General features: G+C 66.2%; 3 protein-coding genes across 3 annotated transcripts; 1 reads left to right on the top strand and 2 right to left on the bottom strand.

The window, feature by feature from the left end:
- Positions 1-5,597: 5,597 nt before the first annotated feature.
- EMIHUDRAFT_455689 (hypothetical protein) lies at positions 5,598-8,109 on the top strand (the record flags this gene model as incomplete). The annotated part of the gene is made up of 6 exons (XM_005786238.1): positions 5,598-6,142; positions 6,283-6,444; positions 6,861-6,930; positions 7,201-7,412; positions 7,618-7,775; positions 8,097-8,109. The coding sequence occupies exons 1-6, from the start codon at positions 5,666-5,668 to the stop codon at positions 8,107-8,109; spliced, it is 1,092 nt and encodes a 363-aa protein (XP_005786295.1). The 5' UTR covers positions 5,598-5,665.
- Positions 8,110-8,225: 116 nt separating this feature from the next.
- Positions 8,226-12,510, bottom strand: EMIHUDRAFT_455688 (hypothetical protein). Its single transcript, XM_005786237.1, is given in 8 exon segments — positions 8,226-8,266; positions 8,286-9,406; positions 9,482-10,951; positions 11,214-11,342; positions 11,421-11,469; positions 11,563-11,654; positions 11,821-11,895; positions 12,024-12,510. The coding sequence occupies 7 exon segments, from the start codon at positions 12,453-12,455 to the stop codon at positions 8,573-8,575; spliced, it is 3,081 nt and encodes a 1,026-aa protein (XP_005786294.1). The 5' UTR covers positions 12,456-12,510; the 3' UTR covers positions 8,226-8,266; positions 8,286-8,572.
- A 1,657-nt stretch (positions 12,511-14,167) lies between these two features.
- EMIHUDRAFT_313916 (hypothetical protein) lies at positions 14,168-14,578 on the bottom strand (the record flags this gene model as incomplete). The annotated part of the gene is made up of 2 exons (XM_005786236.1): positions 14,168-14,414; positions 14,469-14,578. The coding sequence occupies 2 exons, from the start codon at positions 14,576-14,578 to the stop codon at positions 14,168-14,170; spliced, it is 357 nt and encodes a 118-aa protein (XP_005786293.1).
- Between the last annotated feature and the right edge of the window lie 263 nt (positions 14,579-14,841).

Below are 14,841 nucleotides of genomic sequence, written 5' to 3'. Positions count from 1 at the left end.
TCCCCTCCCCCCCCCCTCCCCCGCGCCCATTCCCTGCCCTCTCCCGCCACACACTCCGTCAGAGCCCTCTCCCCTCTTGCACAACAGGAATTTTGACAATTAACCAGTTGATGGGCAAGTTGCTATGTGTCGGCGCGCTGATCTCTGTGTGTGTAATACGCCTACGAGTTGCTACGTTTGGGCCATCAAAATCTCGATTCGCAATTTGGCTGCGCCCCCGCTCGTCCCCCCCCCCCCCCCCCCCCTGCCGACCCCCCTCTCCCTCCCTGCTGGCCCCACCCCCTCCCGCCCGACTCTCTTCGGAGTGGACCCCATATCCTCCGCTTCCTATCGCAGGCGAGCTGACGTTACAACAATGGGCTTGCCCATCCCGGAGTGGTTCGACCCCACACAAATCCGGAGGGTTGACGGGATGCTGTCGTACGGTGGTCTCAGGCCCAGTGAGGTAGTGCATCTGACTATCCCGGCCTGCTGAACAAGCTCCTCTTGTAGCTCGATCGGTCACACCGCCACCACCGCCGACGTCTCCCAGTGAGATGATGGAGAGGGGGGACGGACACTGCTCGATTTACCCTCTGGGGTCCCTCAGCAGCGTGCACCTCTCGATCCTGTACCGTGTTTGTTATGACAGGGCGAGACGATCGAGGGGTCCCGTACCATGCGGAATCGACCCTATCAAGTGCTCAAGTGCTCAATGGTCAATGCTGTCTTAAGGTCCGACAGGTTCGGCACCGGGCACCGCCTCGGTATACAAAATGCGCCTGCGGGCGGACCCTCACAGATCACAGATCACCAAAAAGAAAGAAAGAAAACGGACAACCCAAGGGAGGGATGGGAGAACGGCACGCCGCCACCACACAGGGATTTTAAGGAGAGGGGTGTGATGCGCTAGCCGTCGCCCACCCTTGGGCGTCCGCCTCTTCCTATCTCTCTTCGCAGTCTCTCGCCGATTCTCGCTGCAACCTTCATGCCACCTCGCGGTCGTCCCACTCTCGGGTTTCGCTGGAGTGCGTGGCTTTTTTAATGAGCTTAGCCTTTTTTAATTCGATCCGCTGGTCCTCGGTGTCGGCGCGCGCCATGGACTCAGGCAACCACAGCGACCACAGAGCGACCACGGGGAAGAAAATAAAAGCTAAAAAGAAACAAATGTGTTCCCGGGAAAAAAAGAAAGAAGGACTTCTGGTCGCCCGCCAGTCCAATCCAGCCAGTCGGCTCTGTGTGGAGGCACCGAACATCACTCGCGAATGGTTGACGGCACTAGCGTCTTCCTCGGGATCCTGATCGGCGTCGGCATCGCCCTCTTTGTCTCAGCGGTCTCCTCCGTCCCGGAGCGCGACATCCTAGAGCCAGACGCTCTCGGCCGGCACATCGCGGACCTGCTGCGGCTCAAGGACCTGGCGGTGGCGCTCGCCGGTCCCCTCCGCTCCTACCTGCAACTCGCGTGGCTGCTCACCCAGCAGCTCGTGTCGCTGGCCGTCGCCTACACGGCAAACCTCTGGCTCGGCGCCCTCGTCCGCAACTCCGCGCTGCGGCACTCCCCACGCAACCTCCACCGGTCCGCGTGGCTCGGGCCGTTGGTCGTGCTGAGCATCCTCGCCGCCGCGCTGCTGGTGATGCTGCGCTGGAGGGAGCTATCGCCGCAGCGCGACGACGGCGCGTGGTCAGTGTGGCAGTGGATCGCACCGGAGGAGCCGCACCCGCTCGACCAGGCGCGACGCTCGCTCGGCGCCGTCGCCGCCGCGTCCGGTAGCGCGATGCAGCGGCTGCAGTCGGGGCCGCAGGGGGCCGGACTGGCCGAGGCGTTTGCGGACGGCACGCCGCCGCTGACGCGCTTCAAGCGGCAGGTCGGCGTCGGCCTGGCGTGCGTGGCTTGCAGCTTCGCGGGGCGAGGCTTCGGCGCTGGAGAGCGAGTGGAGAGGTTGCTCTCGCTGCTGCGCGGCGTCGGCGGCGCCCTGCTCTTTTGCCTCGCGCTGCTGCACACCTTCGAGCTGGGAGCCCTCGCGTGGCAGGCGCGCGTCGCCCGGCTGCCTCCTAGCCGCGTGACGCAGGAGGCGGCGTTCCGCTCGCTCGAGAGGCTGGTGGCGGTGCAGCACTGGTCGTGCCTCTACCGCACCGCCGTGGCGGTGCTTGGGCAGCCCGCCCTCGCCGAGCAGCTCGCGCTCGACCTGTGGGCGCCCCTCTTCTTCCTGAACGGCGCGACCAGCCTCGCCATGCTGAGCATGCTCACCGCCCCCTTCGTCCTGTGCGCGAGGCTGCTGGCGCTGGCGCCGCCTAGCTACGTCTTCTGGCAGGCGGGCTAATCTGGGCTGATCTGGGCTGATCTGGGCTGATCTGGGCTGATCTCGGCTGATCTCGGCTGATCTCGGCTGATCTCGGCTGATCTCGGCGGATCTCGGCGGATCTCGTCTTCCTGGCAGGCGGTCGCGCTGCGGCTCGAGAGCGCGAGGAGCGAGCACTGGGTGCTCCTCCTCTACCTCGGCGCGGTGGCCCGAGCTGTTCATTAGTTGAATCAGGACTCGGAGTTGGGCCGGGCCATCCGTGTAGGCGCTGTCCTCGGGCTCAAGGTGCTCTGCAGCGTCGCCGCCAGCCTGCGCCGAGTGCGCTGGTGGGCTGGCCTCGCCTCGCTCCGTCGCACCGACCTAGTCCCACACCTCCAGAGTCTCGAATCCGGTGTGTGTTCAGTCCCGTGGGTGGTGTGGTAGGTGGGCGGGCCTCCGCTCGCTCGGCGGCGCGGGGCAGGAGGAGGAGCCAGCGCCCCGCTACCCCACGGTACCCGAACCCACCCTCCCCTACCCCACGGTACCCGAACCCACCGGCAGGAGGAGGAGCCCGCGTCGCCAGTGCACGGCGGCAAGTCGTTTGTCGACGCGCCTCGCCCGCGCCCGCCGCCGCCGCGCTCACGGCTGCTCTCGCTGCTCGAGCTGCTTGCCGACCTCGTCGTCGTCTCCGCGACCGTCTGGCCGGCGCTGTTTGCGCTGCCCTTCCTCACGCGCGCCTCCTCCGAGATCCGCCGAGATCCGCCGAGATCACCCGAGATCCGCCGCGATCATCCGAGATCACCCGAGATCCGCCGAGATCACCCGAGATCACCCGAGATCCGCCGGGATCACCCCCGAGACCCGCCGAGACAGGCGCTCTCTCGTCTCGTCCGGCCTCGCGTCCCGCGGCCCGACAAAGCCCGCCGTCGCCGCGCTACTGCTGCTGCCTCCGAGCTTGCTCGCCGTCTACTCGCACCTGCTCGACCTGCTCGAGCCGCGCCACGCGGCTCCGTCAACGGGTGACCTCGGCGCGCTCCTCGAGGCGAATGCGTGGCTGCGCGGCCTCGCGGCGCATCTCGCCCACGGCCGCGGCACGCGCCGGCTCCGGCAGGCGGCGCACTCGCCCCCCCTCTTTCCCTCTCTCGTGATTCCTCCGGCCGGCTGCCGCTGCACAGGCCCATATCTCCCCCTATCTCCCCCTATCTCCGGCAGGCGGCGCCCTCGCCTGCAGCCGGGCTGGACGAGCTGCAGGCCATGTCTCCCCCTATCTCCCCTATCTCCCCCCATCTCCCCTATCTCCCCTGTCTCCCCCCATCTCCCCTATCTCCCCTGTCTCCCCCTATCTCCCCCTATCTCCCCCTATCTCGTCACATCTCCGGACGGGCGGGACGAGTTGCAGGCCAAGGCCAAGGCGGGGGACCTCCATATCTCCCCCCATCTCCCATATCTCCCCCTATCTCCCAGGCCAAGGCCAAGGCGGGGGACCTCCTCTCGCACCTGATGCTGATCGCCTGCGGGCCACTGCCCAAGCAGCTGCACGCGCCCGCCACGCGGCTGCTGCAGCTCCTCTTCACGGTGGGCGGCCTCAACGAGCACGACGCCTCCGGCCGGCTGCCGCTGCACAGGCCATATCTCCCCCCATCTCCCCTCATCTCCCCCCATCTCCCCCTATCTCCCCCCATCTCCCCCTATCTCCCCCTATCTCGTGATATCTCCCCCTATCTCGTGATCTCTCCGGCCGGCTGCCGCGTGCACAGGCAGCCGCTCACCGCCGCCGTGCAGGGCGTGCTGGGCCCGCTCTCCAAGCAGCTGTCCGAGGCGCTGCAGCAGCTCCTCCTCTCGCCCGCCGGCCGCCGCTCCGTGGCAGAGGGAGTGCGCGAGCTAGCGCAGTCGGTGCAGGCGCGCGATCTCGCGCAATCTCGGGCACCTCGGCCAATCTAAGGGCACTCTCGGATGCCTTCGGGCACACTTGGGCACACCGGGGCCATCTCGAGCAATCTCGATCGCTCGAGTGGCTGGGGCTTTCTCGGGAAGTCTCGGGTGGTCTCGCGTAATCTCGCGCAATCTCGCCGTGCAGAGCCAGCAGCTCGAGAGCGAGGACGAGGGCAACCGTGCGTACCTGCGGTGGCTGCAGGCGGAAATATACACGTGATGACATAGACACAACCATAACCGGTGAGATGAACAATAGCCGCATTTGATAGGCGGCGCTGTGCGAGGGCACGGTCGAGGAGGTGTGCAGCTTCCTCCAGACGGCGTACCTGCTGCGGCTCCAGGGCGTGCTCCGCGTGCCTGGCGAGGCTGTCTCCACACTATGTTGCATCCTCTTTTGCTCATTGCATCAGGCGTGCTCCGCGTGCCGGGCGACCCGGCGAGAGCAGTGCAGCTCGACCTCCGCGTCTCTGCGGCCGCGACGCGCGGCACCAGGGCGACGGGGTACCTCCCCCCCCCCCCCCCCCTTCCCCTCCCCTTCGCCCGCCCTGCGGAATGCCCCTTCTGAGACACGTCCTAGACACTTCCTAGACACTTCCTGCTCCCTGCAGGCACCTCCCCCTCGACCTGCAGAAGGCGCTCGTCGAGTGCGTCGCCACGCTCGCCACGGAGGCGCGCGCCACCCACTCCCCGTCGTCCAGGCTGGCCCTTGTACGCCACCAGAGCGGCGCACCGCCCGGCCATCGGCCATTTGCCACCTGCCCCGTCGGAGCCCAATGCTTGCGGCAATACGCGTCCAGACTGGCGATGTGCGCCTCCTCCGCTGCCTTCAGGTCTGATCCTGGAAAGTCGCCGTTGAGAGCCCGTGTCACGTAAGGAAGAGTCAGCGCGCGCAGCATGCTCCGCGTCAGGGCCGTCTGCCCGCTGAAAGGGCAGCCGCGCATGAGATCGGGCAGATGCCCCTCCAGCTTGGCCCTGCGGAGGCATTCCTCGAAGAGCTTCCCTCCGTCGATGTTCCACTTCCACTTGAACGCCGCCCCGGCCTCGTCCTCCTCGGCCCCGCTCTCCGTCGCCGAGGCCCTGACAGCAACGCGATGGCCCAATGCGCCGATGCGCTCGGCTCTCCATGCTCTGTGCCTCACCGCGTCGCGGCGGAGGCGGCGAGCACCTCGTGTGCCAGCGGCCCCCGCGGCCGCCGCCACCACGTAGTCCTCGTCTTCCATTTGCGGCGGGCGCCCAGCAACCAGCGGCAGCCGGCGGCAGCCAGGTGCAGCCAGCGGCAGCGAACGCAGTACCACGCAATTCGCCGCCCTCGTCCCGCCAACTCGTCCCCCCCCCCCCCCCCCCCCCAAATCTTCTGGTTCCACTTCCTAGATATATAGGGTTCCTCACAGCCCCAGCCGTGAACTCTCGTTAGACGGGCGCACGCCGAGTCAGGGGAGCGCGACGGACTGTGGCCTTTCGAGGGCCCTGCGATGCCTGCGCCTCCACCGATGGACCCGGGGCCGAGCCGCGCCGAATCCAGCGAGGCCGGGCTGGGCGAGTCATCCAAGGTTGCAACCTCCAAGATGATCACGTCCGACCACGACTCGTTCGAGCTCATCTTTATGATGCTCATGGGCATCCGCACTGCGGTGGGCAAGTTCGCGTCCAAGGAGCTGCCCGCCGAGATGGGCCCCGCCGAGTTCAACCAGAATTGGGAGGGCGACTTCCTCGCCTCTGGCACGCCCGAGACGCCTGCGCACAGCCACTCCGACTACCGCTTCAAGGAGTACTCGCCACTCATATTTCGGCAGCTGCGCGAGCGCTTCGGAATCTCGTCGCAGGACTACATGCTCTCGCTCACGTCGGAGTACGTGCTCGTCGAGATGTTCACAAACTCCAAGTCGGGCTCCTTCTTCTTCTACTCGGCAGACTACCGCTTTGTCCTCAAGACATGCACAAAGCGCGAGGCGCGCGCCCCCGCAGATGCGCCCGGAAGGACCGGCGGGGCGGAGCGCAACCACTGCCCCGATTCGCTCGCTCTGGGCAAGAAGCGAGGCACCGCCGCTGCAGCGCCGCCGCCCACGCCTCTGCGCCGTCGCGCGCGCAGGCGGCTTTTCTGATGTCCGCGCTGCCCCCGTACCACCAGCACCTGATGTCTCACCGGTTCACGCTGCTGTGCCGCTTCTTCGGGCTGCACCGCGTGCAGCAGCGGAGCGGCAAGGTCGTCTACTTCGTCGTGATGGGCAACATCTTCCCCATCGACAAGCCGGTGCACGAGCGGTTCGACCTCAAGGCGCGAGATCTAGCCGAGATACAGCCGAGATACAGGCGAGACACAGATGAGATACTACAGGGGAGATACAGACCGAGAGCAGCCGCGCGGAGGGCGCCCTCCTAGGCCCAGCGGGTGGGCGACAGCTGGTGCACTCTTGCCTGCTCACCGCATCCCCGAGACGCGCCCGCGCCTCGAGATGCCGCGCCTCCGCCGCCGCCCTCCCTGCCGCCGCCCTCCTCCCTGCAGAGAGGGCGAGGAGAGAGAGGGCGGAGGCAGGGAGGGGGGCGGTGGCAGGGAGGGGGGCGGCAGTAGGGAGGGGGGCGGCAGCTCCCATCCCGCCGCCGAACGCCCGCTGCCGCCGCCGCCGCCGCCGCCGCCGCCCAATAGTAGTCTCGACGGCCGCGTCCTAGGCGCCGCCGGCCCAGCCGGCGCTTTCACCGCCGCCTAAGGGCACCGCCACCGCCCTCACCGCCGTCCGGGGTTTTCGCTCGGGGCTAGGCGCGCAACCGCTTGGCGACCGACACGGAGCGCGCCGACCCGAATGTGGGGACAAGCACGGCGGCGGGCGTCTTGCGCGTGAGCCGCGCCTCTCTTCACGGCTCGACGGTGTGAGCAGGTGGTGCTCAAGGACCTCGACTTCATCAACGCGAAGCGCAAGCTGCTGCTCGGCGCGAGGGCGGCGCGCGGGCGGCGGCGGCGAGGGCGCCTTCGCCGCTGACGCCCCCGCCCCGCGCTCTCCCCCCCCCCCAGGCGAGGACAAGAAGAGGCGGCTGCTCGCGCAGGTCAAGAAGGACTGCGAGCTTCTGGAGCGGCTCGAGGTGATCGACTACTCGATCCTGATCGGCATCCACCGCGCCGGCGCCGACCGCACCCGACGGCGCGTCATCGCTCGGCCTGCGTGCCCGCGCATCCCGGCGCCGGCTCTCGGCTCTAGGCGCAACGGCGAAGCGGCCGGCGCGCACGTCGTGCCTCTTCTACAAGGTTGCGGCAGGAGGCAGCGGCTCCGACCCCGCCTCCTCCGCCGCCGCGACCTCAACACACGCGGGCGTGAAGACCGACACGGACGGCGAGGCGGGCGCGGCGGGCGCGCGCGGCGGGGGGGTCGGCGGGGGGGTCGGCGGGGGGGTCGGCGGCGGCGGCGTGCAGATCGTGGACACCGTGTCGCAGGAGCAGCTGCTACGGGAGCAGGCAGCGCGGCGGCCGGCGAGCGCGTCGGAGGAAGGCGCGTTGACGGTCGACAAGGAGGTGTACTACGTCGGTGTGATCGACATTCTGTGCGAGTACGGCTTCCAGAAGCAGCTCGAGCACTCGTACAAGGCGGCGTGGTGCGAAGGGAGGGCGTGTGGCGCCCCCGGGCGCCTTTTCAGAACCCCCCCCCCCCCCCCCCCCAAAAACAGGCGGCAAAGTATGGCGAACGCGTTGGCGCGCAAAACTTCTCCGTCGTCGACCCCGTCCAGTATTCAGCGCGGTTCCAAAACTTCCTCGCGGACGGCATCGCCTGAAAACCTGGCATGCTGCCGTGCGCATCGAGCGAACGCCCTGGGTATGTGTTTTTAAACAAGCCGAAAGCGCATGAAAAGCAATCTCACAACTCAGCCCACACACACCCGAGCTCTACGTCAGTACAACTATATGCCGCCCACGAGCCACGACCTCTGAGACGTGAGAGCGTGAGCCGGAGCGGCCCCCCGCCCCCCCCACCGCCCACGTGACGTCGGACGTGGTTCAGAGAGGTGTCCCGGACCGCGAAAAATCCGAAAAAACGAGTTTTGGGCTTTTCATGCATCGGCGAGTAGTATATACACGACACACGACACATAGCTCACATACGGCTTTATTGAGAGATTCACAAGACAAACGAAAAGCAGGAACAGCTAGGAGCAAGTGACGAGTCAGGCTCCGTACATACACACAAGGGAAACGCCTAACACGACAATCGACAAGAGCAGAGATACTCTCGGACACAGGCACAAACACAACCCACGTATCTTGCGCTGTGCGCGCGCTAATGCTCTATCGACAGGTCTCGACATTGCACAGCTCAGACCCCAGTCCGCGGGCTCCCCCCTCCGCCGCCCCGTCCCTCCCCTGCGACCGCTCGGTGCCGTCGGCGCGCTCGGCGTCAAAACACGCTGGTTGTGGTTCTGGCAGTCACAAAGTCCTGCGTGTACGTGATGTTTTGCGCGACGTACCACAGCAGCCACGAGATCGGGGCGAAGGAGAGGGGGCAGGCGAGGAAGAAGCCGATCGCCTTGCGCTCGTACTCGCGCAGGTGCCGCGCCACGTGCTCGAACAGCTGCCGCGCGTTGAAGGAGAGGCAGCCGGGGAACTTGTGCAGCGAGTCGAGGTCGGCCGTGCCGAGCACCTCGAGCTCGGCGTAGACGTGGAGCCGGCGCCACGTGATGCGGAGCACCCCCTCCACCAGCAGCGTGCGCGCCACCTGCATGCTCACGTACACGAGGATCGCGAGCAGGATCTGCAGCACGAACCCGTGGAACAGCCACTCCGAGTGGCAGCCGCACCGGTTGGAAAACAGGCCGAGCACCTCGCGGTTCGGGCCCGCGCAGGTCACCTCGCAGGGAGGGAGTTCCTCGCACGAGAAGACGCCGTCCGGAAGCGTCGCGTTGACGTCCTGCAGGCATGGCGTGCCGGTGTCGAGCAGCTTTCGCAGCTCCGAGGCCGCTGCCGCCGCCGTCGTCGGCCCCAACGCCCGCGTCGCGCCCTCGATCAGCCGCCTCCTCCCCCCCCAGTCAAAGCCGGACGCCATGCCGGACAGGGAGCCGGCGTCGAGCCCGTTCTCGGCCAGGCTGTCCTTGATGGAATCCAAGTCCGCGTCCGCGAACGCCTGCGACGCGTTCGGCCACCCGCCGCTGGACATGTTGCCCCACCCCGCGAGCGGGTCGCCCGCGCAGATGTCGCCAAAGCAGGCGGCGTCGTCCGGCGTGCGGCTTAGTGCCTCGGCCGCCGCCATGGCGGCGTCGGCGGCGTCAGCGGCGGCGGCGGCTTTGGCGGCGGCCTCCGCCTCGCTCACGGCCTGAGAGGCGACCGACAGAACGATTTCCGGGTCGCCTGCCGCCGTTTTGTCAAAGTCGAGGCACTTTTTGGCGAGGGCGATCCCGGCGGCGTCGAGGGCATAGATCTTGGAGTCGGTGTCGTAGTGCTGCGCCGCCGTCGTCTGGTGCTGCGCCGACGGCTGCAGGTACGTCGCGCACTCTCTCGACCGCCGCTCGTTGTAGACCTGCAGCCCGGCGAGCAGTGTCTTGTCGCCGTCGCCCGCCGCGTAGTTGTAGGCGGCGGAGAAGAGGTTTTCGCAGACCCACGTGCCGTTGCGCGGGGGCTCTATGCAGCCCTCGACGTACGCGTAGAAGGAGAACATGTACACCTGGGTCACGGCGTTGAGCACGAAGAGCATGAGGAAGCCTCCAAAGGCCGCGGCCGAGTACGGGGAGAGGATGTAAGACATGCAGAGCCGGACGGGGTTGAACCGGGCGATGAAAGAGCAGGCGAGCTCGAAGACCGAGGCGGCACCGGTCAGCATCACGCCCTGCTGCAACGTCGCGCGCCGCAGGTCGAGCGGCGGGATCGCCTCGGAGGAGCGGAACCAGTACTTGATGACCAGGCGCGTCGAGATGTAGACCCGCCACACGACGTCGGCCCACACGGCCATGGTGAAGATGTTGTCGATGCTGATCTTGAGCCCCATGATGTCCATCTCGAGCGCGTGGAACCCCTCAACCTTCCAGTCGAAGTTTGACGAGTCGGTCATGTCCGACATGGACCAGTTGAAGACCCACGAGCCGGAGCTGTTGTCGCCGATGCCCATCATGTTGGCAGCGCCGCCGACGATGTTGTCGATGGCGCTGGCCTGCTTGGCGAGGAAGTCCTCCGCCGCCTGGGCCATCTCCGCCGTCGCGTTGGCAATGTTGAGCGGCGGCGGGTCGTAGCCGGGCAGGATCTCGAGGCCGGTGATCGGGTCGAGCGCGCCCGAGATGTCTGGCAGTCCTCCCATCGCGTCGGCGAGGTACTCCTTCTGCGCCCTCGCCATCTCCGCTGACCACGCTGCGAACTCGGCAGTGTAAACGTCCATGTCGAGGTTCATGTCCGGTAAGGGGATGTTGATATTCGGTATGCCGGGCAGGTTGAAGTCGGGCAGGTTGAAGTTCGGGTCGATGCCCGACATGACCTGTTGCATCTTTGCCGCATTCTGCTTCATCCACCTCTCCATACTCTCGGCCGCCTTCGCGTACTCCGACCACTGCGCCGCCTGCTGCATCATGGCCATGTTCATCTTCTTGATCTGGTCGGTGAGCGCGGCCATCTCCTGCAGGATGGGGATGTCGCACGCCGAGTCGGTGCAGAAGGAGAGCGACATGTTGAGCATGTCGAGCCGGTCCTGCATCTTGGCAATCTCGTCCTCCACGCCGTCCTTGGCCGCGCCGGCCGCGTCGATGAACCCCTTGGAGGAGTTGTACATGTACTGGCTGTCGTACTCGGCCCGCGCCTGTCGGGCGACGCGCAAGCCGGCATCGAGGCGCAGAGGCGCGGAGCCCTCGCACTCGCCCCCTCTCACCGCCCTCCCCCCGCTCGTCTGCTGGCTCACGGGAGGGCTAGCTTTGTCCCGCACTCGTCCGGGTGGCTAGCTTGCGTGTCGCGGTCCGCGCCTCGACGCGGTCCGTGAACGACTTTTGCGATGCCATGACCTGGTCGGCGTACGCCTGCGCCGCGGGGCGGCTCGGCGCCCCTCAGACGCGGGCCCGTCGAACCTTCGTGGAAACGGCGTGGAAACGGCGTGGAAACGGCGCGGCCAAAGGCGGCGAGCGGGCCTGCGCCACGGCCATCGCCTCCTGCTTCTCGCGCGACGCATCGCCGAGGAGCTGGCGTGCGGCCTCCACCTACGCGAGTCGCGCGCCCCGAGCCTGAGAAGGGGGGCGGGCTCCGCGACGGCCCCCCACGGCGCCGCCGCGCCGCGCCTCTCGCGGCGTGCAACTGTCGTTGCTCCAAACAAGAGGCACGCCTCGCCTACCACGGGGGGCGCGCAAAGATTGGAGAGCGCTCGGTGCGGTGGCTGCGCGCGCCGAGAGGGCGTGGGCGCGCGGCGCGTGCGCGCGGCGCCTGCCGATCATCTCGAGCCCGTCCATGATTCGCACATGCGAGTTGGTGCACCGCATCTTTAGCGTCTCCACGCGGTGCAGCATCTGGTCGACCTACGTGGCGCCAGACGAGGAGATGAAGTTGGCGCGAGAGCCACCGCGCGCTACCCGCCTGTCCGCCGAGGCTCCCTCGATCTCGGGGTCCCGAGAGAGTCCAGCCCCCTGCCTGACTCGCGTTGCCGTGCTCTGTGCTCTGTCAGGCCCTCGGGGCAGCCCGTGCCTGGTCGCTCGCCGCCGTCGAACGCGCAACCTCGTCCGCGGCGGCGCCCTCGAGCGCGGCATCGCACTGCGACATCTGCGGCGAGCGGCGGTGGGAGAGAGTGGAAGCGCGCGAGCGCGGGACCGCCACCGCCTTGTGAGGCTCCTCTCACGACTTGCAGCGGTGTGTCTACGCCGGGCGCGGGCTGGCGGCGTGCTCTTCGCCTGCACGCTCGTACACGCCGTGTGCCCTTCCTTCTCGGAGACCATCTTGTCCCAGCCACGCATGCACTCGAAGCTCACCACACTGAATGGCGGCGAGGCGATGGCCGACTGGACAATAAAACGCGCGACGCCGAGCGAAGACATCCACACGAGCGAGATGGCGATAGTGCAGAGCATCACCTTGGAGAAGCAGGCGTCCGCCTGACGCTTGAGGAGCTTCTTCTTGTCGGCCGCGCTCTCCGCCGTATCAGGCGAATCCGGACCCTTCTCCGCTAACTTCTCCTGGAAACTGGTCTTGATCGGCTTGGGCAGCACGTCACTGTCGTCGGCGTTATTGCTGGCGGTCGGCTTTTTGAAGCCCGGAAGGGGATCAGACGGGAGACCGTGATCCTCATCAGCGTCGTCCACGGCGACACTGGTGTAGCTCTTCATGCGCGGTGAGCGACCAAGTGCACGCTGTGGAGGGCCGCTTTGCTTTGCGAGCAGCCGACGCGCGACGGACTGGCCCACATAAAGAATTTACACAAAACAACTCTCTCTCACAGCAGACAGGCTCGACACAGGTGCGAACTGGCGCGTGCTAATAAAGAATTCGCGGGAGATATCGAGATTCTCGAGGGCGTGCCGTCCTCCCATCCCTCCCTTGGGTTGTGTTTTTATTCTTTCTTTTTCTCGAGTCGACCACCGTGCACCGCGCTGCGAGCCTGTCGTGTCCCTTGTCAGGAGAGAGCCCCACCTGTGCCCCTGATCGTCCTTCCAAAATCCTGCTCGTGCAGGTGTGGACCCTGTCCTCCTCCCCTATCCCTCGTTTGGGTTGTCTGTTTTCTTTCTTTCTTTTTTCTCGAGTCGAGGTGGATATCCTTGGCCGCGTTTTCGGAATGACGCTCGTTTGTTGTGTGCGTTTTCTTTATTCATTTAGGCGACTCGTCCCGTGGTGTACCTGTGTTAGTGCCAAAGTGCGCGCCAGTCTCGTGCCCAGTGTTGTTGTGCCTTGTGCGAGGGAGTTTGTTTCGTCTCATGTCTATGCGTCCACCCATACCGCGCTGGTGTCCACCACATTGCTCGCTAAGGGAGGCTGTCCTGAGACTTGCAGCTAAATGCTGGCTCGCCTTGTCGACCGCGCTCAACATTGCGCGGTAGTGTAGTTGGCTCGAGAGGAAAAGAATTCTTAAAATACAAGCCTCTCTCACAGCACACTGGCACGACGAGGGCGCGGACTGGCGCGGACTGGCACACACACCGGCTCACAGCCCTAGTCTGGCCGATTTTTTTGCGCTTGATGTATCTCTCCATATCTGACCGTATCCCGCCATATCCCGCCATATCCCGCCATATCCCGCCATATCCCGCCGTATCCTGCCCGCCTCACGCCGAGCAGCCCGGCCTCTCCGCGCTATGTGACCCGCCCACTCGAGTGCGGCGCCCGGATGCTAGTGCTTGAGAAGACACCACAAACGCGGCACGGCCCGTTTTGGATGTCTGCGGAGATTCTGTCTTAGCACACACAGTGAGTCATTCGGAGTCATTCGATGGCCAGAGTGCGATTGTGTGTGTGCGGGAGTTGGTTTGTCGGGAGGGAGGGGCAGGCTGCTCACCCACGTGCACCGGGCCAGTGCTTGCACTTTGAATGCCGTGGGGCTCCTGCCCGTGTCCGGGCGTGGAGATGCGAGGGTCGCCCCCCCTTGCCCCACCACTTTGTGTGCGTGTGGAGAAATCTACCTTACCTTATTGTTATACCTTACCTCTCCCCGCGCTCCGGCCGCAGAGCGCGACGGCAAAAAAGAAACTTAGGCGTCGCGTGCGCTCGAAAAGGGGAGAATGATATGTGCTCGACAAGCGGGGCCGTCAAAGCGCGAAGTTCGCCCGTCGCGTCCGATTTGCGGTTTCACGCTTCACACGGACGTTGTCGTGAACACATCGTGGGGGCTCCGTACGGCTTTATCTCTCACATCATATCCGCGTGTATCTCTCCCGGTATCCCGCCATATCCCGCCATATCCCGCCATATCCCGCCGTATCCCGCCGCGGATACCGCGAAAAAAATCGGCCAGACTAGGGATGCTCACCACCGGAGCCGCCTAAGCGACTCCGTTAAGAACGGCAATGCACTTAGCTCCGTGCACAACGTCAAATATTCGTCGCAGTCATCGCACCGCCACCCTTGGCAGCACAAAGGCGCGCCAGATGTCCGCCAGCTCCGGAGCTGCTCCTTCGCGGCCCTCGAAGCGCTCCTCGTCCCAAGCGATCAGGTAGCCCAGCCGCATCACCTCGACCGCCCGCTTGCGAGCCGCTGTCGGGAAGAGCTCATGCGACTGCGGCGACCACTCCGCCGCCTTGAGGATGAGCCTGCCCACCTCCACCGCCTCGGCCGCTGGCTGCAGGTTGGCCGGCCTGAGGGAGGGCAGAGGTGTGTCAAAGAGAGGAGCCGGCGAGTCGGGGAGAGACCATTGCATTGCGCGCCTCAGTGCGAATGCCTTGGCCTCGCCCGCCACGCGCACGCCGAAGCGTCCCGTCGAAGCGTCCGCGGAGACGACGACGCCGACCTTGCCGTTCATCGAGGGCCGCGAGACGAGAGAGTGGATCGCGACAGTGGAACCGATTGCCGCAGCGGTCGGATCCGACTCGCTCCACGAGCAGAGGACGCGCGCCCGCTCGAGGGCGGAAGGCTCGCCGCGTTCAACGCCGGCTGAAAGGTCGGCGCCGCCGCGCAGCAGCGCCCGCGCCCGCTCGAAGGTGAGCGTCTGCGGAGGAGGGACAGGGGGCGTGAGGACAGCGCTCACGCATTCGGCCGCTCGTCTTGGGGCACGCCTCGAGATGC

The sequence above is a fragment of the Emiliania huxleyi genome, assembly GCF_000372725.1.
Source record: "Emiliania huxleyi CCMP1516 chromosome Unknown EMIHUscaffold_153, whole genome shotgun sequence".
Lineage (NCBI taxonomy): Eukaryota > Haptophyta > Isochrysidales > Noelaerhabdaceae > Emiliania > Emiliania huxleyi.
This window is presented reverse-complemented; position numbering and strand designations above follow the sequence as displayed.